The sequence below is a fragment of the Microtus oregoni genome, unplaced genomic scaffold, assembly GCF_018167655.1.
Source record: "Microtus oregoni isolate MIOR12 unplaced genomic scaffold, Mior012 000166F_ref0000362, whole genome shotgun sequence".
NCBI classification, from domain to species: domain Eukaryota; kingdom Metazoa; phylum Chordata; class Mammalia; order Rodentia; family Cricetidae; genus Microtus; species Microtus oregoni.
In genome coordinates, this window is record NW_024544821.1 from 860,122 (window position 1) to 885,655 (window position 25,534).

At 45.6% G+C, this 25,534-nt stretch overlaps 1 protein-coding gene across 2 annotated transcripts in view; it reads right to left on the reverse strand.

Moving 5' to 3' along the window:
• The window catches only part of LOC121445218 (laminin subunit alpha-3), a 221,174-nt gene extending 203,698 nt beyond the window's left edge, over window positions 1-17,476 (reverse strand). For both annotated transcript variants that reach the window (XM_041647241.1, XM_041647240.1), the window contains exon 1: window positions 17,192-17,476. In XM_041647241.1, the coding sequence (XP_041503175.1) occupies window positions 17,192-17,476 (285 nt within the window). The remainder of the gene's footprint in view (window positions 1-17,191) is intronic.
• Window positions 17,477-25,534: the final 8,058 nt, after the last annotated feature.

Sequence of the window (25,534 nt, forward strand, 5' to 3'; positions counted from 1 at the left end):
AAAGGCATCTGGGGTTGGTACCTTGTAGTCTGCCCTTGGCTGGAGGATGTCTGTTCTGTGATAATGGTCCCACCTCCCTGACATTCTGACTCAGCCAGCTACACAAAGATGTGTTGAGGTTTCCCGCCTGTGAACAGTGGTTGCTCCTACACCCAGGCACTTTTGCCCATCTTCCCTCTCGGTCTCCTTGGAGTTATTGCTGCACACATCCTCCTGCTCTTAGATGGTCTTTCTGCCTCCTTACCCATTTGTGAAGCCACTTAACTTGCTTTGGTCCTAATCCACAACCTCCCTGTAAGTGTGCGGAGCCCAGTGTGCCTGCCTTCTCCTGTGAGGAAGCCATCTGTGTTCCACGCACCCAGATCCGTCTCTCTACCTCCCTTACCACTGATGCGAGTTCTCTAATGGTTATTGCTGCCTGAGGGCCTCATGAACACTACTCTTTCTCCAAGGAACACACTGAAGCCGACTTCAAACTCTTTTCAGGGAGATTTCCCCTAACAAGGAGGTATGTGGCAGTCTCTTGCCTATTTATATTCTATACAATCCAAACCATTTAGATTTCTAAAACTTATGATAATTCTTGGATTATAAACACCCTGAGGTCAGAGATCTCAGATGGATAAACCTACAACTAGGTACCTGGCAGAAGGCAGGCATTCAGTATTCATCGATGTGATTAATATGCTAAGGTTACATGCACTATTGGACTACAAGTTAATTTACGGTTGAGTCCATTAGGAGATGGACTGGACATTACCGATGTGCTGTGTCACTAAGGTCACCTTTCTCTGCCACCATACAAACCTACCCATTCTACCTCCTGGGCCTCCCCAGAGCCAACTCTTCCCCGTCCCTTCTCCACTGGCTGCTCTGGCCAAGAACTGCCTCTCACACTCACCCCAGATCTCTGTGGCCCCCAAGACCTCTCAAGTACTGACAACCCTTGCTTTTTAAGACCAAACCAGAAAGGAAAGAAAGATAACCACAGTCACCTCCTGGTTACAGTCTCCTTCTTCTGTGTGGTTCTTTTCCTTCCAGAAAGGGTTTCCTAGGCCTGTGCACCTGCTGCCCAAACCCTGGGTCACTCCTTGTTAGAGTTCAGTTGGAGGCCTGGACTAACCTCACCCATCTGCCTAGTAGACTACTTGTTTGAACATCAGCCATCGTCCTGCTGAGAGTCACAGTCCTCAGGGGAGACAGACCCTGGCCCGACTCACTCCCTCAAGCCAGACTCCTCCCCCTCAGTCTCCAGTTACTACTTTAATCTTATGATTAGACGCTTTTCTGATTTATGTTCCCATTGTCTCGAATCCCCCAGCACTTGCATTCATTCTGCATTAGTTTTATCACTTAATTCTTTCAGAGACCAGAAACAGCAGAGTACAAATCACACACAGCCATGGTGAGATGGCTGGGAATCCTGGGGACATTCACAAGTCTTACTCAGGATAATGTACAAATGCACCACATTTGGGGCCTGTGAGGTTTCCTGAGTTCCTAGAAAATGTAGAACATGTTTCCACCACACGGGCCTCGGTTGTTCCTCTACCTGTAACTAATTTACCATCTTCACACTTGGATTCCCCTTCATGTTTTGGTCTTCATCGTGAACACCTATGTCCTCTCCCCAGCGCAGCGTTGCCTGCGGTCATTCCATTTGCTCTCTGCTCACTGTCTCCCACAGTGTGCCAGCTCAGGGACCTTCCCTGCCTTGTTCTGAAGTCCCTTACCTGCCCTTAATGTCATCCCACAGGCTCACAGAAGATGTCAGTAATAGTTATTAAATATGGAAGTAAATGAACATTACAGCCAAGCACAGCGTCTATAAACACTATCTCCAAGTAGTACACATCTTTATAAGTGGTAGGAATCAAAGATCATCTTAAAAGACACTTCGCCAGCCCCTTCCCACCTGCAGGTGTTAAACTGGTCGGCCAGAGTAAGGAAGGCATCCATTATGACCTCTCATTTTCTGTAACCATGTGGGCAAAAGGCCAAGAAGAACAGGGGTACTGTTCCACTCCCGCCATAGAATATCACCATACAAAGGTCAGGAGGCAGGAAGAGTTGTCTCACTGTCAAAGATGCCCCCAAGGGCTTTTTATGGGCCTTCTTATGGCCCAGGAAGGAAGTAAGAACAGAAAGCTAACAAGTCAATTTGGTGAAAAAGGGGGAGGGCTCATGTAAACACTAGGGAACTAAATTGGGTGCCAAAATTCATGTGTTAAAGACCTAATCTTTAGTAGCTCAGAATATGACTATATTGGGAGAAAGAGACTTCAAGGCAATAATTAAGGTACAATGAGGCCATGTGGGCTCCACTAAGGCAGTGTGGGCATCCCCGAGGCTGTGTAGGCTTCCCCAAGGCCGTGTGGGCATCCCCGAGGCCGTGTGGGCATCCCCAAGGCCGTGTAGGCATCCCCAAGGCCGTGTAGGCTTCCCCAAGGCTGTGTGGGCATCTCCAAGGCCGTGTAGGCTTCCCCAAGGCTGTGTGGGCATCCCCAAGGCTGTGTGGGCATCCCCAAGGCCGTGTAGGCATCCCCAAGGCCGTGTGGGCATCCCCAAGGCCGTGTAGGCTTCCCCAAGGCTGTGTGGGCATCCCCAAGGCTGTGTGGGCATCCCCAAGGCCGTGTAGGCTTCCCCAAGGCTGTGTGGGCATCTCCAAGGCCGTGTAGGCATCCCCAAGGCTGTGTGGGCATCCCCAAGGCTGTGTGGGCATCCCCAAGGCCGTGTGGGCATCCCCAAGGCCGTGTGAGCATCCCCAAGGATTTGTGGGTGTCCTGAAGGCCATGTGGGCATCCCCAAGGCCATGTGGGAGTCCTAAGGTCACATGGTGAGGTGATATTAGAACCCATGCTTGTCCAGTAAGAACACTGTGTAAAGGCCCAAGGAGAAAGCAGCCACTTGAAGCCAAGGAGGGAGATCCGAGAAGAACTCACGGGGACAACAGTTGATCTTAGACTCCTAGCCTCCAAGGCCACTGGAGCCCTGTAAGAAAGTCTCCAAACAGATCAGCCAGGTCGGCACTCAGGTGTTTATGTGAGCTGGTCCTGATGGGCCTGAACCCTTACTCTGCAATCTGGTGAGCACCTCATATATAAAGGAGACTCTTAAATCAATGATCCCTGCTCTCTGTTTAGCCATGGTCTCCCCTCATTCTGTTTAAAAAGCATATAGCAGATGTTTGTCTAGTTCAAACATCTCAAAAAATTTAAATAAATAAAAAATAAAATAAAAAGAAAAGAAAAGAAAAGAAAAGGGTGACCTTCGTTCCACCCCCAGGACCTCATACAGTACCCCGTCTCCTGCTCTCCCCTAAAGACAGATCCCCCACATCCTGACCAAAAGGCACTGTAGGTAACTGATTTGAAGCTGCAATCGCTGTCTAGAAAGCACTTGTAAGCTGACCTAGAACAGCAGTGGGTGCTCTCACTCTGGAGGCAAGAAGCCCAAACCCAAGATGTCTACAGGGCAGTGCTCCCTCTGAAACCTGTCATGAAAACCTCCTTCTGCACCAGAAGCCCAGTCCCAGACATCCATCTTAGCTGACAAATTGGTCACAACAAGGCGACATCTGAGACTTTACTGTCTTCAAAAGCAGTTGTGAGAATTCAGGTCAGGTCTGGTGTTGTTCTCATGGAAGAGGCGTGTCCCGGTGGGGCATTAGAAGCTCGCATCACATTCCTGCCATCTTTCTGCGTGTGGTCTTAGGGGCAGTGTGAGAGTGTAGAACCAGGAGGAGAATAATGGGAGGAATTCATGTGTACAGCTATGGGGAGTCGCCATCTCTGCTGGGATGTCTGTCTGGGGGTCACCACCTGTGCTCTGTGGCTCTATATGCAGACCTGGTAAACTCATCACCCCCCACCAGCTAGACTTGGGGGGAATCATTACTTTGGTCTAGCATTGGTGACCTATCGGGGGTTGGATTTGGATGGAATCGTTACTTTGGTCTGTTGTTGGTGACCTATGAGGGCTGGACTTGGGTGGAATCGTTACTTTGGTCTGTCATTGGTGACCTATCAGGGGCTGGACTTGGATGGAATCGTTACTTTAATCTGTTGTTGGTGACCTATGGGGGCTGGACTTGGGTGGAATCGTTACTTTGGTCTGTTGTTGGTGACCTATGGGGGCTGGACTTGGGTGGAATCATCACTTTGGTCTGTTGTTGGTGACCTATAGGGGCTGGACTTGGGTGGAATCATCACTTTGGTCTGTTGTTGGTGACCTATGGGGGCTGGACTTGGGTGGAATCATCACTTTGGTCTGTTGTTGGTGACCTATGGGGGCTGGACTTGGGTGGAATCATCACTTTGGTCTGTTGTTGGTGACCTATGGGGGCTGGACTTGGGTGGAATCATCACTTTGGTCTGTTGTTGGTGACCTATGGGGGCTGGACTTGGGTGGAATCATCACTTTGGTCTGTTGTTGGTGACCTATGGGGGCTGGACTTGGGTGGAATCATTACTTTGGTCTACCATCAGCGCCCTAACTGGAGTGAGCAGATGTTTCAGTCACATCTCTCCAGGGAAAAAACACACCGCACAAAATCGGTCTATTAAAACACAGTTTGCTGACACTCAGTACTTACTTTTCCAATGCTCCCGCCGGGGTGTTGGTTGTTCTGACAGGAAAATTCTAGGCTGGTGTTACCCTTTGAACATTGCGCTTAAGACAAGCTGCCACAAGAGAGACCGTCACCAGCAGGAAGAAGCAGTTCCACCCTCAGGAAACTGGTGAGTTCGGAAGGAGATTTGAACAGAAATAGCTCCAAGGTGATGTGTACTCTGGAGGTCTGAGGACAGTGTGGTGACCTGCACAGTGATAACAAGGTGTTGTGCACTCAGCTGGGGGGGGGGGGGGCTGAGGACAGCTTGGTGACCTGTACAGTGATAGCAAGGTGATGTGCACTCTGGGGGGCTGAGGACAGCGTGGTGACCTGCACTTTACTCATCACTATGAGTAAAGTGGACTCTTCACCCTTAGGACCAGGATCTGAATCTTGGCTTTGCCAAACCCAGCGTCTTAGACATGTCACTTCACTTCTCTGTGCTTCAGAAACCCTTTATGGTAAGATGAGCGTGTCTGAGCAACTCCTTCATGAATTCCTAAATCACTGTGATGATTAAGAGGTCAGAGAGACAAGTGGGGTGGCTTGATAAATAAAGGTGCTTACAGTGCAAGGCGGGCAGCCTAAACTCAATCCCCAGGACCCATGTAAAGGTGGAGAGGCCAAACTTTTGTTCTTCTACATTATTACATTGTGTGTGTGTGGCTGGCTTGCATGCACAGTTGAACACTGTACACATGTGTACAGCGGCATACACATAACACATACACACACACATACATACACACAAATTCTTTTTCAAGGCAAGAAGTCAACGTATGTAAGTTACATTCAGACAATGCCTAACATCACTAAGTAGACAAGGCTGAAAACTGGGAGGACATGTGGGACTCAATGAGCTGTCTTCCCCAGGGCATTTCCACCCTGCTGGCATGAGAGATCTAACCAGCGCCCAGGCAAAAGCCCAGGACAGACGCAGCCCTGCTGATGACTCTCAACCCTCCTTAGCCTTCCAGGAGTTCGCGCACACGTAAACAGCCCTAGGTAGGCCCTTCCATTTAGACCCCTGGGTTAAACTACATAGGGACCATTAATAAGTTCTTTCCTCAGATGGACACAGGAATACCTAAATGACAACAGAAATAACTGGTGAGCTGGAAAAATACATTATTGTTACCCAAATGCCATGTTATCCTATGCAAAATACATCCTTTAGATTTAGGATACAATTAATGTCTAAAGTAGTCACTAACACGTTCCAAAGCAATTTACACAGCTATATTCTAGAAGTTTTCAGTTTTGTGGGGGAGCAGGATGGCTCCATGAGGAAAGGAACTTTGTCATCAAATCTGAGTTTAAAGTTTGGTCCTCAGGGCACACAAAGTGGAAGAAGAGTTTCCCACATTGGTCCTATTATTTCCATGTGTGCACGCACACACACATACACACACACAATGTAATAAAAATTTGAATTAAAGAAGTAAAAGAGTTTTCTATAAAGTTTACATGGCTGCTGTGGCAAATCCTTCTGTAAGCCTACCCTGTTAGCAGCTTATCTAAGAGTGGCCTCCTCGCTTCATGAGAAGTCTCAGTATCTATGCACATTATTTAAGAAGTCAAACTACAGCTGGGAAGGTGGTTTATCAGCTCAGAGCACTTGCTGCTTAAGCATGAGGACCTGAGTTCAAATCCCCAGAACCCACATCCAAAGCCAGCATGGTCAGACATGGCCATGACCCCAGTGCTGAGGAAAAGGATACAGCGGGGTCAATGACGCCTGCTGGCTGCCCTCCTGGCTGTCTCTAGGGATAAGAAGGACAGTGACAGAGGAATACAACAGAGGTCACATCTGACCTCCTCAGACAGCAGTATATACAGGTATGCATGTGCCACAAACACGCACACACAGGCATTCACACATGTGCACATACACACACATGCACACACACATGCACTCACACATGTGCACACACGCACACACACGCACTCACACATATGCACGCACGCACACACATGCACACACAGACACACACGCACTCACACGTGCACACGCACACACGCACTCACACATGTGCACACACGCGCACTCACACATATGCACGCATACACGCACACACATGCACACACATACACACATGCACACACACATGTACACACACGCACGCGCACACGCATGCACAAGCTACTGTTACTAATGTTATTTTATATGTAGGGAAAATGAAGTGACACCACTTTCCAGCGTCAGGGAGCTGGTGGCCTTCAAATAGGACTCAAGTCTAAATTACCACAGTCAAAAGTTTCACTCATAAGAACAGCTTTTTCAGAGAGACAAGATGACATCAAACTCTGCCAAAGGAGTTTCCCTGCAGTTTTAAGGAAATTGGAACTTACAAGTAAAATCAGCTATGTAATTTTGTATCCCGGTGCTCTTTGCAGCCTCAGAATGTAGAATAATAAGTGTTTAATAATTGTTTGTGAGTGGATGGGTGAATTTATTAATTAAAGCTGTAAGGATTGGAAAGAATAAAAAACCTGCATACAAACATACACCAAGGAATAACACCAAAGAGTCTAAATATAGAGGAGAGCCAGCTAACACATGCATTCCCAAGCACTGGCCTCTGGAAGCAATGGCACACCAGCCATGACAAGGGACGAACACTAGACCTTGGTTTCCAAATGTCATACTCAATAAAACCAGACTCCCTGAAGAACCAAGTCCAGGGCTGAGCCGAGAAAAATCAAAATTGCCCTCCCTGAAGCTGTGCCACCAGAAACCAATGAAGGCTAAAAATGTGGAGAATCATCAGAATCGGTGGAACGGGGAGCCCCCAGGAGCTGCTCCCCACCCCCACTGAAATAACACGCTGACAGCAGCACTGAAGTCAGCTTTCTGAGGACTCGCATCTGCTCATAACCGGACAGCAACTAGACATGACTGGAATTTGAGGATAAGTTATTTATATGATTCCGCCCAAAGAATTGTAATAGATACATTTTATAGAACTTAAATTATACTTCACTAAAACAAGAGGGAAAGACTCGTGTTTCAAAACCCAGAAAAAGATATAAAGAAATCATATGGTTTCCATCCGTGGAGTAAAGAGACACACCAGGAGAGCTGACACCCTGAGACACCACCGTAAGACACACCAGGAGAGCTGACACCCTGAGACACCACCCTAAGACACACCAGGAGAGCTCACACCCTGAGACACCACCGTAAGACACACCAGGAGAGCTCACACCCTGAGACACCACCGTAAGACACACCAGGAGAGCTCACACCCTGAGACACCACCCTAAGACACACCAGGAGAGCTCACACCCTGAGACACCACCGTAAGACACACCAGGAGAGCTCACACCCTGAGACACCACCGTAAGACACACCAGGAGAGCTCACACCCTGAGACACCACCCTAAGACACACCAGGAGAGCTCACACCCTGAGACACCACCGTAAGACACACCAGGAGAGCTCACACCCTGAGACACCACCGTAAGACACACCAGGAGGGCTGACACCCTGAGACACCACCGTAAGACACACCAGGAGAGCTCACACCCTGAGATACCACCCTAAGACACACCAGGAGAGCTCACACCCTGAGACACCACCGTAAGACACACCAGGAGAGCTCACACCCTGAGACACCACCGTAAGACACACCAGGAGAGCTGACACCCTGAGATACCACCGTACGAGGCCTGAAATGAACAGCACCTTTTCAAAAGAACCTCTCTTTCTGTGGCTGTAGGTTTCTTTCTCCCAGACTGACTGATCCTGACTCTCAGTGGCAACAGTAATTCAGAACACAAAGACAGTCTGCTCACTCAGGGACCAGACAGTTGTAGCTTCAGCAGCCCCAGAGGTGCACGGCTCCGCAGGATTTGCGGGAGAACAAGCTGAAGCAGGCGGCTGCTGCTCTGGCATGTGGAAAGTACCTCTTCACTGGTGAGTGGCCAGAAACAAAGCAGTTTGTGTGTCCTCTCCGTGGGCGCTCTATACATGACTTTCACCGCTGAACCACAGGCACGGACAAATGTGAGGAACATTCTCTTTAAATAAAGAGGAGCTTAAGAGATGGCTCTTCCGCTAAGAGCTGGCTGCTCTTCCAGAGGACAGGGGTTCAATCCCTAGGCCCCATAGAGTCTCACAATCATCTGTAACTCCACATCCAGGGAATTTGATGTCCTCTTGTGGCTTCTGCGGCTGCCAGGCATATACATGGTGCATATATATATATATATATATATATATATATGCAGGCAAAACACTCATAAATATAAAATAAATTAATTAAATAAAGATATTAGTCACCCTTAAATGTACAGGACATATAATCTGAATTTTTAAAATAACTTTCATTAGTAATTGTTACAAGTATGTCAATGGGCATAGGAACTTCCTTAAATTTCCCAGCCATCACTCAAGGATTTTACATGAATTAAAGGGAAATCCTGTTAACCAACGATTCTCTTTCACAACAGGTCTATAAACAGAGCCCTAGAGTGACTCAGTTTCCTGTTTCTGCCCATTGGTACCAAGTTACACAAACACACAGCTGAAACTCAGCTATGGTTTATAAGAAATAGCAAACATTCTCACTTAGTCCATGTGTGTATGAAATAGCAAACATTCTCATACTTTGCCCATGTGTGTATGAAATAGCAAACATTCTCATACTTTGCCCATGTGTGTATGTGTGCATGGGTGTCATCATGCTTGTCCACGTGGGTATGTGTGTGTTGGTATCATGCGAGTCAAACACAGCTCTTTCTATAAATCACAGTGGAGTTCAGGGATGGATGAAGGGTGGGCGACCTTGTCACTGTACAGATTCAATATCTCTGTTGACAAATATGCACATTTCATCCTTGAGAATTATGGTGTTTATATCAAGCTAGTCCAAATTCTTAGCTTATATTTTCTTTTTCTATGTATAAGGATTTTCTTTTCACTATTTTTATTGTCTAGAGTGTATGCCTGAATGTGGTTATATGCATAAGAGCACCGGTGCCCACAGCAGCCAGTGGCATCATTCACCTGGAACTGGAGTTACAAGCACTGGTAAACCACCTAACGTGGGTGCTGGAGACTGAACCCAGGACCTCCAGAAGAGCATCAAGTGCGCCTAACTGCGGAGTCGTCTCATGTCTCAGCTCCTGACCTCGAAGCTCCATTTCCGTGTTATCATTGCTTTTGTCCAGTGTCCTCATACATAGTATCTCCAGATAAGATACAGGTAAGGGAACACTCAAAACCATGCATGAGGTATGACATACTCTTCGCTCATCCTTCACCTCTACCTGTCAGGTTAACTGCTCGACAGCCTTTGACTCCTGCCCATCCACCCTCCCAGCGGCCAATGTTTTCTAAATTCTTTCTGTGTTGCAGGCTTCGCGATAAAGCTGAGAACAGGGACAGGACCCTTGGATAACAGAAATCTCTCAAAACAAAAACCCAAAAATCTGAGTAATAGCAAGAATACAAAATCTTCCTTAAAGGATTTTTAGGGCCATAAATACCACAGTGAATAATGTTCACATGCAAACAAAACTCACACTTATAAATCACCCTGCCTGTTGACACAAGTTACCATTAAAATAAAATACCAGTATTGTTGTTATAGATGCACTTCCAAAATTAAACCTCTACCATAGAACCAGATTCTATTTTAAGAATGACCTTTATTCATTCTTGTAACTTTAATTTTTGTAGATCCTTTCGGCATGAAATTCTAAATCCTGGCTGGTCTCACGAATTTATTTTTAGGAAGTCTGAGGAAACAGAACTGCTTTAGTTAACCCCTCCCCTGCCAGTCTCTAGCTGTACACGAGCAGAGTCGAGTCCGTCCTCACTCAGATACAAACAAGGGTTATCATAATTGCTCCATCCATCTCTGCCTGTGCCCAACCACCTCTCGCATCTCTGAAGGACAAACGCGAGCGAACTCCTGCCCATGCTGGATGAAATCAGCCAGTAGGCTGACCTCCAGAGCTCAGCTTTTTCTTCCTTCCCCAAACACGCATGCTCCTTGCCAGCAACTCGTCTATTTTCTTGAGCCTCTCAACTCAAGGAGCAGAAAGCAACTTAGATTCATTCTTCTTTGCAGAGAAAAATACCAACCCGGCATATCATCAAACCGAAGAGTTATGCAAACTGCCCTTACCCAGAGACACAGTCCACTGAGCGAATGTGAGAAGCCACCCCCCACTCTGAGAGTGACAGCCCCTGTGTGTGGCCTGTCTTATAAACCCAATGACAGCTGAAAAGGTGACAACAGGGTCAACCTACTAATCACTAAAGCTGCAACTTGGGGAGCATGTGATTGCTCTCCATGGGCAAATCTGGGGGGACCACAGATACAGATCTCTGAGAGGCCTTTTCTCGCTTCACGCCTGCTCTACCCATTCCTGAGACAACTCTCTCCAATACTGGCTGTGGCAAGCATTCCAGTGTACCCCGAATTAAATATTCAAGCTACAAGTGATAATTAACTTAAATGGAAAAACTCAGTTTTACTAGTATTTAATATACAGATTGTCATACGGGCCTTCACCTAGTCTCTAATCAGCTAATCACTTGCTTTTAATGGTCTTGAGTGTCTGAGAGAGAAGGTAGGCCACAAACCTAGCATGTGACCATTACACATGGTCAAATAAAATATGGATTCTCTTTCCTTAAATAACATGAAATTCTTTTAATGTTCAGAGCCTTCCAGTCATCTCATGTTGAAGCATTCAAAATGGCTTTTAAAGGGGAGGAGCCAAAATGGCAGGCTTGAAACCAGTAGCACCTTCTAATTTCTCAATGGTTCTGAAGCAGTCAGAAAACTGCTTCTCAGCAGAGCTAGTGACGAAAAGCTGGAGTTTAAATGGGGGCCACTGAGAGACACGGAGACTGGTTGTTGGGACAGAAGGTGAGAAAGAGCACAACAGTGCACAGGTCAGAGGGCCTGGCTGCTTTTGGGGGCAGGGTGGACGATACGGTGATGGAAAGAGAGCAACGGAAAGGCAGTCTGAAAAACCAGGGCAGAAATGAACCAGAAAGGAAAGTCTGGCTACAGCTGATTTAGAAATGCTTAACTGCTTAGCACTGGCCCATGAGAATCATTCTGTTTCTCAGTGTAAAAGCAGAATGCTGTAATGGGAGCCATCTTGAAACCGCTGCTTTGGGAAATGTTAGTTCCTGTCGCGGTTAGATTTAAGCGTCACCTTGACAAGATCTAGAATCATCTGGAAGGCAGTCTCAGTGAGGAATTGCCCAGATCAAGTTGGCCTGTGGGCGTGTCTGGAGGATGGCATCCTGATTGTGGTAACTGAGGTGGGAAAACCTAGTCCACAGTGGGCAGCGTCATCCCCTAGGGTCCATCTTGGACTGTATAGGAATGAAGAAAGTGAGCTGAGTTGTAAGCATGCATGCATCCACTCTTTCTCTGATTGATTGTGGGATGTGACTAGCTGCTTCAAATTCCTGCCTTGACTTCCCCGCACTTATGAACTGTAATCTAATGAGAATTAGGAAAAAATGAAATAACATAACAGCAACAGAATGACAGAAATTAGCATATATATTTCCATTCTGATTATAAATGGCCTTAATTATCAAACAAGAAGGCATAGACTGATAAATGGATTAACAAACAAGATCCAAATCTTTTCCAAGTTATTTTTTATTAAACTCATTTGTGTATGTAGGGAGAGGGGCACATGCACAGGTGAAGGTCAGAAGTCAAGCAGTGTCAGTTCAGTCCTTACGCCATGTGGTACTAAGGGTCAGACTGGGCCATTGATTTGATTCAAGGTCCAACTGTCTGCTGTCTGCAGGAAACACAGCAGCAAAGACACACACAGAGTAAAAGGATGGAAATGATATTCCAAGCAGCCAGTGTGCAGAAGCAAGCAACAGTAGCTGTACTTAGATCCAACAAGGCAATGTCAAACAATAATAGGAAAGAAAAGAAAGTCACCACACATTGGTCATTGGAACACTACATCAGAAAGACATAATCATTATAAGAATATAGGCACCACATGTTGATATATTTAATTCATAAAACAAACATTATTACATAATAAACGTAACCATAATAATAATGGTTGTGAGCCAAGATGTGAATTCTGGGACCCAAACCCAGGTCCTCTGGAAGAGCATCAAGTGCTCTTAACAGCTGGGCTATCTCTCCAGTCCCTAAGAAGATTTTTTTTTTAACTAAAACATATCAAAGACAAGTAATGAGATGGAATCATTAAGTTTCTCACAAAGAAAAGGTAATGATCAGAATACTGACTGCATACTGGGTGGCAGTGGCATACACTTTTAATCCTAGCACTCAGGAGGCAGAGGCAGGTGAATCTTTGTGAGTTCAAGGCCAGCCTGGCCTACAGAGTGAGTCCCAGAGCAGCCAGAGCAATGCAGAGAAATCCCATATCAACCCCCCCAAAAGAATATTCACTGCTGATTGTACAATATCTACAGGAGAACTAACTTTATGATCTTCACTCTATGAACTAGAAAGGGAAGAAGTTTTTCTGATGCTAGCCATAAAGTTGCTATTACCCAGATACCTAAGTCAAATAAGGATAACAACTGGCAAAAGAAAACCACAGACCAATGCTCTTGGTAAACATTAATGCAAAAAACAAAAGATTCTGCAAAATATTTGCAGATTAAATTCAACAAACTCTGAAAAGATCATGTACCATGATAATTCTAGTTGCATTCCAGGAATGCAAAGATGACTCAACAATGTAAACTGGGAAAGGAAATACAGCTCGGAACAGAATCAATAACAAACTCACATGACCATCTCAACAGATGCATGAAATCGTTCGACAAAAATTAACATCCTTTCATGATAAAAGGCCCAAGAAACCACATACAGATGCACTGGGACTCAACATAATAAATGCTATATATCATTCACTTGTGGGCAACAGCACACTGCAGGGGGAAAACTCAAATCATTTTCTCTAAAATCCGAAACAAGAATGTCCACTGTTGTTGCTTTTATTCAACACAGTACTTAAAATTTAGCTACAACAGTAAGGCAAAGAAATTAATGAATAAATAAGAAATACAGGTGAAAGAGGAAGATGTCAAATAATTCCTATTTGCTAAGATATGATGCTATACTTAGAGGGACCTAAAGATTCCTCCAAAACCTTCTAGACCTGACAAACAAATTTAGCAAAATACCAGTATTTTAAAAATCAACATACAAAACTCAGTAGCTTTTTATATACACCAAAAATGATTCTGCTGAGAAAGTAACCAGGAAAATAATCTCATTCACAAAGGCCTAAAACAGCCCCACGGATGAACCCAACCGAAGAGGCAAGAGACCCTTACAGAGAAACTATGCCATACTGAGGAAAGAAACTGAAGAAGAAACTAGAAGATGTGTTGTTTGACATTCAATGCAGTGACTGCAACTTGAGCAACTGCTGTCTCAACCGGCAATGGAAACTCTGCAGATACCAGTAGCTGGTCTGGGCACTGGCCACAGAGCCAGTCAGGAATTCTATTCCCCCAAGCACTGGTTCAATCATGGCTGCTAAAGGAATCTTTATCTAGATCTCTATCCTTCTATAGAACTCAGGATTCAAAGATTGACACAAAATACTGCTGGCTCAGAGAAGCTGAATAGCAAGAAGCTAACCTCTTCATGCTCCTGTCTCCTGAAAAAAGGGACCATCCCTCTGCTCAGTCCCCCCCAAAGAACCCTTGTTACAAAAGCCCCCCCCCCGCTTCCTGACAGCTGCACACCCAAAGGAGTCAGAGCTAGCAGACAACAGAAATAGCTGCATGTCTGTAGATTTTCACACTGCTTACAACAGCCAGGGTATGGACTAGCCTACGTGTCCATCAACAGAGTGGACGAAGAAGTGGGGTGAATCTACACAGCAGAACCAGGGGTTTTTAACCTGTGGGTGGTGACCCCTCGAATCAAACGACCCTTTCACAGGGGTTGCTGAAAACCATCAGAAAACACAGATATTTACATTATGATTCATAACAGTTATGAAGTAACAATGAAAATAATTTTGTGGTTGGGGTCATAAATAAAATGAGCCAGAAGGAGAAAGACGATGTCCTGTATCCTTCCTCGTGTGCAGAATCTAAGTTTTAAGAAAAGCCAGGAAAATAGTTGAACTATTAGAAAAGGGAGTCAGGGGAGGGGAGAGAAGGAAAGGGAAAGGTCAGTGACCAGTATATGGACACCACTGGCGGGTGAGAGCATTGAAGCCCATTGTCTTGTAAAATTAATATGCAACAATAAAACACTTTTTGAAGGAAGAGTTACATGGATTTTCCCCAAACATTCCAAATTTGCTGACTCTCTCTGGGATGACAACTGACTGCCAGCAGGAACCTGTGGGACAGTGACTTGATGTTTACAGACTAATGAAGGCAGACCCTCTATTTCATTAAAGTAGGACTCAACAATGTGTGGAAAGTAAACACTTTTCTAAGAAAATACAAGTCTTGTGGAGGAGAAAGCATTCTGAATGGCAGATGTTTGGAATGTGGGCCTCTCTGTGGCAAAGCCAGAAATTCATTAACTTTAAAAGTTTCATGTGTTCATTTATTTAAATGTGGAAACAAATTCTTCTAATGTATTTTAACTTTTTCCAAAAGAAAACTGTCAGTGATTTTTGAACAGTTTGTCTGATTTTCTCTGTAGAAAATGACGACCGCAGCATAAAGAGAGAGCAACGACTAGCCAAGCTTTACTGGGAGAAAAACCTGGGTGAACTCTGAGTGAGTGCAGGCAGCAAGAAGCCTGCCGCACAGCACCAACTTGGTGGGCTGCTCTGTCTCTCACCATTCTGTTTTTTACGTGAAAACATGTTCCTTTGGCCTGTAATGCAGTGCTCTAATACAGTGCTTCCCAACATAAGAGGAGTTGAGGACGGTGACCCAGCCCCACTCCCCACCGCTGCGCATTCTTCAGCAAGCATGTGTCACGAGCTCGTGCCATTTTGCCATGCTGGCTTCCTTGTCTGTGTTCTAAGTAGACTAGGAAGGAGCATATGAGGAGATACCCTTGAGGTGGTCTGTGAGCTGCTCGTGCATCCTGAAACTAGTTCTAATACCATAAAAATTTCATCATTTTTTTTCCACCCAGATTTCCACTATATAGCTCAGGCTGGTCTTGAACTTGTCTTGTAGGCTAGATCAACCTCAGTTTCTCAGTCCTCCTGCCCCAGGCCCTCCAGTGCTGGAATTCAGGTATGTACCTCCATGCCTTGCAGCCTGAGTGCTGTTTTGGTTTTCTGTTTGTGTTTAGTACTGGACTAGAACCTGGGGCCTCCTACGTGCTAGGCAAGCTCTCTACCCCTGGGCTATCTCCTCAGCATGAGCCTTTATCTCTTCAGAAATCTTTCAGATCTACTAACTCTAAGACCAACTTGGAGCCGTTGAGCAACAAGTACCAAACTAAATGTGTCAGAAGGAACTCCACAATTACATTCGTGCACATGTCTAATTATCCACAAAAACAAATAATTAAAGCAAAAATGACTGGCGGCTGTTGGAGAAAATTAAAAGTGCCTTCATCATCATTATCTTCTATCTCCCTATTGGCATATTTACACTATGTGGTTAAAAAAAGTGTTTTATCATTGGCTTATCTTTTCATTTTTTCTTTCCATGTAGTGAGAGATACGTACAGTATGTTAGGATGTTCACACATGCATACAATTTATACATAAATTCGCATCTACCACATGGCACATTCAACTACCTATCATTAATGGTGATTCCAGTCAAGACTCTTCTAACACACTGACCCAGACACTCTAAGCTCCAAAATTACTCCCTCTTCTGGCGATATTTCTCTTCTCAGCAGCCCTTCCAGGAGCAAGGATTTGAACTTAGAACTGGATACCAGCGCTCACATCCAGCCTAGGGTAAAATGTTGTTTCTTAGCCTCCTCCTTTTTTGTACCTCCCAGTCTAAGATGAGAGCCTGGTGTGAGAGGCTATCACAGTACCGGGTGTTGGTAAAGCAGCACCAACCGCATGCACCCTCATCTCCACCAGGTGTTCCCTGCCAGAGTGCCCTGTCTGTTTCTGTCCTCTGAAGGTCTCATTGCCGCCCCCACCCGCCCCGACCTCTGGTTGGCGCATCAGATGAAGCGAATCTTTGATGACACTGAAGTAGTGCTACAGATACAACCGGAAATGCTACCAAAGTTTCCTAGGTATAAGGTTGCAAATCCTAGAAGTCTGACAGCCTCTTCTAAAGCCCAGGGTCAGCCCCGTGCTAGCCCGGCACCGTCTGGGTGATGGATATTTTGCTATGAAGCCTCGAGCTTCCTCTACAAGCTGGAACCTGACCATACCTTTCACTCACCCTCGCTTTGCCCTCCCCACCTAGGATGGCATGCCACCAGGGTGGAGCTCCACCTGGCTCATACCAAGAGCTCGGCGCCCAGGTCACAGGGTCCCCCGCCAGTCTGGCCTTGGAAAGAGTCCGGCCCCGTCACTTGAGGTCATTAGCTCGTGTAAGGAAAAGAAGATCCATCCTTTGGCCACAGTGACAGGCCCGTGTAGAGAGCTAGTCACAACTTTCGACCCAATTGCCGCTACCCGTGGGGACCATACCTGGATAGTGTGGCCACTGCCCTGTGCCGTTGGGCCGCCCACCAATTTGCAATAAAGCTCCGGCCGAGGCCTTGCGACCTCCGGACCCCGCTCTCCGCAGGTAGCGGTGGCCCAGATCCTTGCCGCCTGGGCCAGATTGAAGTAGGGTGGGTGCAGGCTGAGCGCGGCCGCCCGAGGGTCCCGAGCCACCATACTGCTGCAGGGCGACATCCCCAGCAGCAGCAATAGCAATAGCGTAAGCAGCGGCGGTGAGGATCGCGGTGCCCAGGCTGGAGCCACCGCCATCCCGTGGCGCTGGGTCTCCTGCCTGTACATGGCGTGGCACCGTAAAGTAGGCTGCTGCCACTCTCCGCGCTCCTGGGTAGCCCCGGGATGTGGGAGGCGCCCAGGGCCGCGCCCCTCTGTCCACGCGCTGATCCCGCCGCGTAGGCGCGGCTCCGGGATTGCGGAACCTGCTGCTGCTTAAGGCACCCGAGCGATCAGGAACCAAAAAGTGTGGACTCTGTGGGCTGCAAACTTTCTCCCCAACTGCTCAAAGTCAGAACACCAGCAAGGGTGCTCCGACTGTCCTAACATCCAGGTCAGAAATCAAAGCTGTCTTCTTTCCAAATATTCAAGGTCTCCCAGCTTCTGGGAGGCTTGCAGGAAGCTACCTCTGCCTGTAGAACTTTTTGTCAAAGACGTTTCCAGTTTCCAGGCGAGCATTGATCTGAGTCCATCCTTCTGCTTCGCCGCTACAAGCTACGTGCGGAGCCAGGGATTAAAGGCTCTCACTAAATTAGCAGTGGTGGCAAGTACACATCCAAACCACAATCCTGTGGTGTGCGCTGTGGTTAGCCGAGCTAGAACGGTACCTCGGGGAAATCCTTTAGAAGTCCAGGTACTACTCACTCGCGGTTGAAACTTGGCCACTTTCCAGCACTGTGTCCACAATAGGCCCTCTAAGCTGTTAGAGGAGGTGCCATTGCTGGGAAAGTCAGCATGCTCAAGGACTTTAAGTGTCCCAGATGAACAGGACTAAAGCTTTGAAGACTGGAGAGCGGGAAAGAGGCAAGACGTGAGAACACCGCTCGGTCTGGATACAGAGAAGGGGACAAACTGGCACAGGAGAGGTGCTGTGGCCTGAGTATCCCTGCCCCTCCCCCACAAATTCCTAGGCTGAAACCCTGCCGTCCAGCCGCGATGGTTTTAACTAAAGAAAGAATTCTTTGCGTCTATTGTAAATAACTCCAGTGTGCATATGATTTGCCTCAACTATTTCAATTGTAGAGCTCTGTATCCTGGAAATATTCAGGCAAATACATCGCGGGGGCAGTGATGGCGAACGGAATCAGAGTCCCAAGCTGGACTTAGTGGCCCACATTGCAATCCAGAGCTATGGAAGGCTGAGGCTGTGGATCAGGCTACATAACAAACCCCATCACAAAATAATAATAAATAAAACATTATGGCAGAGTGTGCTGTCTCCAACACTTGCGGTACACTGCAGGAGAGCACAGTGGACAGATTTGTGTAGAAGCCAGGACGCAGCCCCCACCTCAGGTCCTCTGGTTCCGCTGTCTACGGTGACTTTGTGTTCGAAAGCTCCATACTTCGTGTTTGAAAGCTCCCCACTTTGCGTTTTTCTGCTATAAAAGCTCAAATGGACTTAGATGAAGGCTTGAGCTCACTGGTATATGTATAAAATGCTGGGATAGTTTTGAGACCAATTTAATGTTTGTTCTTCAAAAATATGGAGGAAGGGAAAGGAGTTTATGAGCCTGATATAAAGGAGAAGCCATAGGAAGAACTGAAAAGTCAAATGTCAGACAGCACCTTAATCAACACAAAGTGGAAAACAGATGCATAGCTGATAGCTCACTATACCTTTAGCACACGACTTTTACAAAACGAACACAGAAAAGCTAGGAGAGTAACCAGGCAATTTACATAAAAAGAAACTTCAAAAGCAAACAAACATAGCTGGCATAGAGTTTTGATCTTCCTGGGAATCAAGACACCAACCAACAGGCCTTGCCTTTCACTTATCAAGTTGATAAAATGAATTAAATGTAAAATTGAGAATTGAAGAGAATTCATGAAATTAACACACTCTTGGTAAAAGGGAAGAAACCTTCCATTTGAGGGAGGAATTTCTGCATAGCCTCGCAAATGACTCCAATATATAATTTGGCCTGCAGTTTTTTTTTTGAATAGTTTTATAGTCCTGAAATAATCAGGGATGTTTATGAAGATTTGATCCAATGGTTCCTTGAAGCTATTTAATTTGTTTGTTTGAAGTTTATAAGACCCTAAGGCTACAAAACTACCTTATAGGAATGTATTTTGACATGTTTGTAATATTTGACGAAAAGGAAATTAAAAATGCACATGTCTATCAATTGTATCAATTCTATCTCTAGCCCTAGCAAAATGAAATTAGGAAAAAAGTCTATAAGAGCATCAAAAAGAATAAAATTCTTAGGCGTGACGTAAACTAAGAATTCAACTGTAAAGACTAAAGATCATTCAAAGACGTTTCCTAAGAGCTTAGTACCGGTTGCCTAGACTTAACAATGAAGCAAAATCCTATAAACTCATCATAATGTGACAAAAATGTCAAAAAACTAAATCTAGAACACTTAACCTACTGACCAGCTCAGATTAGCTACATGGGGCACTGTAGAGTTTTGTGTTTTCATCTTCGTGGGCGTGTGGGTAACTACAATCTGGGGCTCACAACAGCTGCCAATGCCAAACATCAAAAAATATATTATTCTTATTACATACCATTAGCACATAAAATATGTGTAAAATTTGTGCTGAGTTTGTATTGTTTTCATTCAGTCAATAAATTGGGAGGGCGAGGAAGGAAGTCAGGCATCCTAGTCTGCTTTCTGTTATTAGGAACGACACCAAAGCCAAAAGCACCTTGGAGAGGAAAGGTTTACTCCGTCTTACAAGTCAGCCAGGAACCCAGAGACAGGAACTGAAGAACAGGTCCTGGGGGACACCATCTACTGGCTCCCTTGCAAGCTCACATCCAGCTACCCTTTGGCACAATTCAAGCCATCTTCTGGGGATGGTCCTGCCCACGGTGTGCTGACCCACCTACATCAATTAGAAAAAAAAATGCCCCACAGGCCAACATGCTTCGGGCGGTTCTTCAGTTGAGGCTCTCTCTTCCCAGGTGTGTCCAGGTGACAACCAAAATAAGCTTCACAACAATACATCACTGATTTGGGGGACTATCTGTAAAGCACTATCTATACTTAGGTTGGGGACTATCTGTAAAGCACTATCTATACTTAGGTTGGGGACTATCTGTAAAGTACTATCTATACTTAGGTTGGTATATAAAGCGTCAGAGTGGCAATACTCCACACAGCAGGCTAAGATTGAATACAATACTTATCAAAATACCAGTTTTGTTTGATTTTTTTTGTTTGTTTCTGTTTTTCTTGCCTTTTTTTTTCAGAAACTGATGTAAGGATCCTAAAATTCTTACAAAAATTCAGGCGGCCCAGAGTGGTCATAATGATTCAAAAAACAACAAAGTATAGGATTCTCTTCTTGACTTCAGATTTAAAACAAAGTGACAGTGATCAAGACTGTGTTACTGTCAACAGGATAAACACAGAGATCAATTAATACAATTGAGAGTCTATAAATAAACCCTTAAGTCATGGTCACTTGGTTTTCAACAGGATACCAAGACCATTGTGTGAGAAAAGAATCCCGTCAATGAAAGGTTCTTGCCCAAACAGATATCCACGTGCAAGAAGATGGACTCCCCTCATGCCACACACAACTCGAAGGATGCAAGCCACAACTATGAACGAAAACATAAGGAAAATATTCTTAGATTTAGCAAAAGTACAAAACAAAGGAACCTTATTAAATTTGAAAACCTCTGCTTTTCACAGGACACCTCTACCCAAAGAGAGGTAAAGGTGTTTCAGGGACACCTGTCTCACAAAATACCCATAGCCAGAACAAAGAACTCTTACCAATCAAAGAGAGGTAAAGGTGTTTCAGGAACACCTGTCTCACAAAGCACCCATAGCCAGAACAAAGAACTCTTACCAATCAAAGAAAGGTAAAGGTGTTTCAGGAACAGCTGTCTCACAAAGCACCCATAGCCAGAACAAAGAACTCTTACCACCCAACCATTGTTTAAAAATATGAAGTCAAGTATGAAGACCCAACTTCAGATCCCCAGCTCCCGTGTAAAACCCCAACATCCCGCACAGGGGTTGGGGAGGGGTGCGGAGCCAGAACCCCTAGGGTTCACTGGCTTGTTAGTCTAGTTGAAACGGGGAGCTCTACATTCAGGGAGAGACCCTGTCTCAATAAATTAAATGAAAGGTGATAAAGGAAGACATCCAAAATCAACCTGTGGTTTCCACATGCACACACAAAAGAGCATACACACACGGGCACACACGGGCACACATACACACACACGGCACACATACATATACCACACAACAAAACAAAATGCCTTGTCAGGCTGGAGATGTAGTTGAGCTGGGTCTCTGCCTGGGTTCCTCCCCAGAACTGCATGGAATGGGGTGTGGTGGCACATGTCTATAATACCAACACTCAGGAGGTGGGGCAGGAGATCAGAGGTTCAAAGTCATCTTCAGGTACACGGCAAACTCCATACCACCATGAGATACGAAAGCCTGTCTCAAATGAAAACAAACATGAAGAAAAAACTTGTGATGTTAAAGTGTGGTGAGTGTTTTCCCAGTGCTTTAAAAAAAATTAGATAAAGCCTTTGTGTCTAAAGACAGTGCCTGTTACCAAGGCCGTCTCTCTAAAGGTGATGTATTACAAGCAAGCGTCCACTCCTACAAGCCTAGACACTGCAAAAGTCATAAAAATGAGACTTTGCAGGGGGAGAGAAAGGCAGTTTTCAAGTTTCAGTTTATGAGTTTAAATTAATTCTGAGCAGATGCTTTTAAATGCAAAGACAGCACACATGGCCACACTCCTGCAAACCTGCAGTTTTAACCCAGAGAGATGATGCTTCAAGAAATTAAATCACTTGCCAATGAGAGTGCTAATTGCAGGAGAATTGTTCGTACAGTCATACCACGTGCCAATAAAGGAAATTTTAATCAAAGGACATAGCAATTGATGACCAGGATTAGCTTAGAATTGTTGAAGGACTGAGGATGTCTGTTAGAGAGGGACAGGAAGAGAGAAGAGAGGCTTCCGGGTATTTCTTGGGCTGGTAGATGGGGAAATACGCGGAGAAAGGGTTAACCAGTCAGCTCTCCAGTCGTTATCTCAATTCCTCACTCCCGAGTCTTTATTATACTGGAAAAATTGAAGTAATTGATTCATTTGTTCCTCTGAGTTTTGTTTGTTTGTGTTTTGGTTTGGGAACCTTTATTGGTTTCATTTTGGATAGGATTTTATTTTAAATGGAAATAATAAGATGAACCCAGGATTTATTTCTTTCTTTTCCCTCCCTCCCCCCCTCCCTTTCTTCCTCCTTTTCTTTCTTTCTTGTGACAATAATCTCACTATGTTGCCCGAAATGATTCTGAACTTGTGGATTCAAGCGATTCTCCTGCCTCAGCCTGCCCAGTAACCAGACTTACGGTTGCTTGCCACCACTGTCAGCTGGACTCAGAACGTGGAACTCCTCGTTGGTGTTTCTAAGAGGATTCTGAAAGGATGGAAGGAAACGATGCCCAGATGAGGGACAAAGATCACAGACGTGAGGACACAGGGACTACGGAGTTAGTCCTAGAGGAGTGGGCGGGGCAAAACCTACAAAGATCACAGACGTGAGGACACAAGGGACTACAAACCCTAGAGGAGTGGGCGGGGCGAAACCTGCATAGTTGGACATCAACACCACAGGTGAGCTTGGGACTTGGCTGGTATCTAATGCTTCAGAGAGGATTCAGGCCCTGCTGAGTCCTTGGGAACTTAAGATGGAAATTAAATTTGTGTGCTATTGTTTTCAAGAATTTCTCTAGGGTCAAGAACCTAGATGTGCAAGGAGATCGGCTCGCTGTGTTGCAAAGGTGAAGTAGAGCATTTGGGCAACAGCGTACTTACAGCAGACGCTGTTAAATCAAGCCTTGCCTTTTCTGCCTTTCCCTTTTCCTAACCCTCTGCCCTGCGGCAGCTTTTCAGATGCCTCCTAGGGGTATGAACTGGGATCAGAACCCTGGGTCTTGTTTGTTATTACTTGTCTTCTGTGGACTATATACTCTTAAACCACAACTTGCTACTGGTTTGGTTTCACTGAAGGAACAGGTTATGAAAGCTGCCCCCTTCTCCCCTTTCCCTCGTCACCTCACAGAAAAAGCAATGACTCCCCCACAGACCAATAGCAGTGTATGGGTCATACACAGCAATGAAAAGAATGTAAACAAAACAGAAAAACAAAGGCTAACATCTCCTACCTGTAGCCTCTGGGGGGCAAACTAAACAATGAAAAGCACCACGAGCAGATTCTGCCATCCCAGGGTTAGCTACACAGCAAACCTAAAGATGGAAAGTGTCCTTCAGGACAGCTGGGCATGGTGACAGAGACCCACAATCCCAGCACTCGGGAAGGTCGCTGAGTTCAAGGTCAGGCCGGTCTACACGTTGAGACTATATCTCAAAAAAAATAAGAAAATACTACAGGCGGAAGACAAGTGAAAAAGTATAGGGGACCCAGAGACAAGCCCACACAACTATAGCCACCTAATCTTTGACAACAGTGACAACCTCCTCAACAAACGGCACGCGGACAGCTGGACATCTACGTGCAAAAGAGTGAAACCAGAGCCATTTCTCTCACCCTGCACAAAATCAATTCAAAATGGATCAGACCTTAATTGCAAAAAAAAAAAAAAAAAAGCTGAGATTGTAAAAGTGCTAGAGGAGAGAGGACGCACGGACTTCGGAACAGACCCTAAGAGCAGAGGGAAAGGCCCAAGGACGGCAAATGGGCTTGCACAAAATGGCAGCACCTCTGAGCCTGGAGATGTAGCTCAGTGGTAGAACACGGCCTCATGAAGCTGTAGGTTCAATCCCTAGCAATGCAATTCATACCCCCAAAGAGAAAGATACTTCAAGATCAGCAAAAAAGAGCTTCTGCACACCACAGGAACCATGTGAGAGAGAATCTTGTCAGCCACACATTCACTAGGGACTGATGCTGGAATCTATAAAAAAAAAAAGCCAAACACCTGAGGAATGCTATCGAGTTAGCAAGTGACCAAATGTGCTGCAAAGACAGCTCTCAAGAGAAGAAGTGCAATGGCTAATAAATAGTTGACGAGCTTTTCGACACCTTTAGCTGTCAGTGAGTGCAAATTATAATGACTTTTGATTCCCTCTCAACTCAGCCAGAATGGCTATAGTCAAGAAACCAGGACTGAGCGAAAGACTTACCTAGCTAAGTGTTTGCGTGTAGAGTTCAAGGACTTGAGTTTGACCCTCCAAGAACCCATGTAAAGCAAGCCAGGCATGATGGCATGCACTTGTAATTCCAGCACCGCTGGGGGAAGCAGACTGGTTCCTGGGACTTTCTGGCTAGCATGCCTTGCCGAGTTAGTGTTCCCCAGATTACTGAGGGTCCCTGTCTCAGAAAACAATGTCATGATTCCTGAGGAACGGCACCTGCAGTTGACTCTGACCTGAACACCCCATCCCCACCCCCACGCAGAATTGGGCAACAATGAATGTTGGTGAGGATGCAGAGGAAGAGGAGAACTAAAGCGCCAGTCACGGAAACGTCAGCCGATGCAGACACGATGGAGATCAATTGCCCTGTGATCAGCTTCGTACAGCATTCCTGCAATGTTCATCCAAAAGGTTCTAAGCCGCATACCACAAAGAATCCATACATCCACATTCATTGCTGCTCCATTCATAATAACCGGCCGAGATATGGAGCCAGTCTGGGTGTCCAGCCACGGATGAGAGATAAAGCACTGTGTCCATTTACGTAGTGGAATCTTACTCAGTTGTGAAAGGGAATGAGTTATGGTGTTCTCAGGAAACCAAGATGAACCTGGATGTTGTGTTGAAAACAGTCCAGAGTCAGAGGGATGGGTGTCACGTTTTCTCTCAGGTGCAGAGTCTACCTTTAAACACACACACATATACACATGAGGGTGTGAAAGGAGATTATGAAGGCAAGGAAGAGGTCTGAATGGGGACTAGAGTCAGGGACAAGAGAGGGTAAGGGAACGGGTGAAGTAAGGGACCAGCAAGGGAGCAGGGTGCACAAAGGAGCGTTTGGGCAGCAATGGAAGGGAGGAAAAGGAGAATGAAGTACAATGACACCACTGTATGAACAGTCACAATCCAATAAATTCTTCTGTGTGCAAACCAAAATCTAAT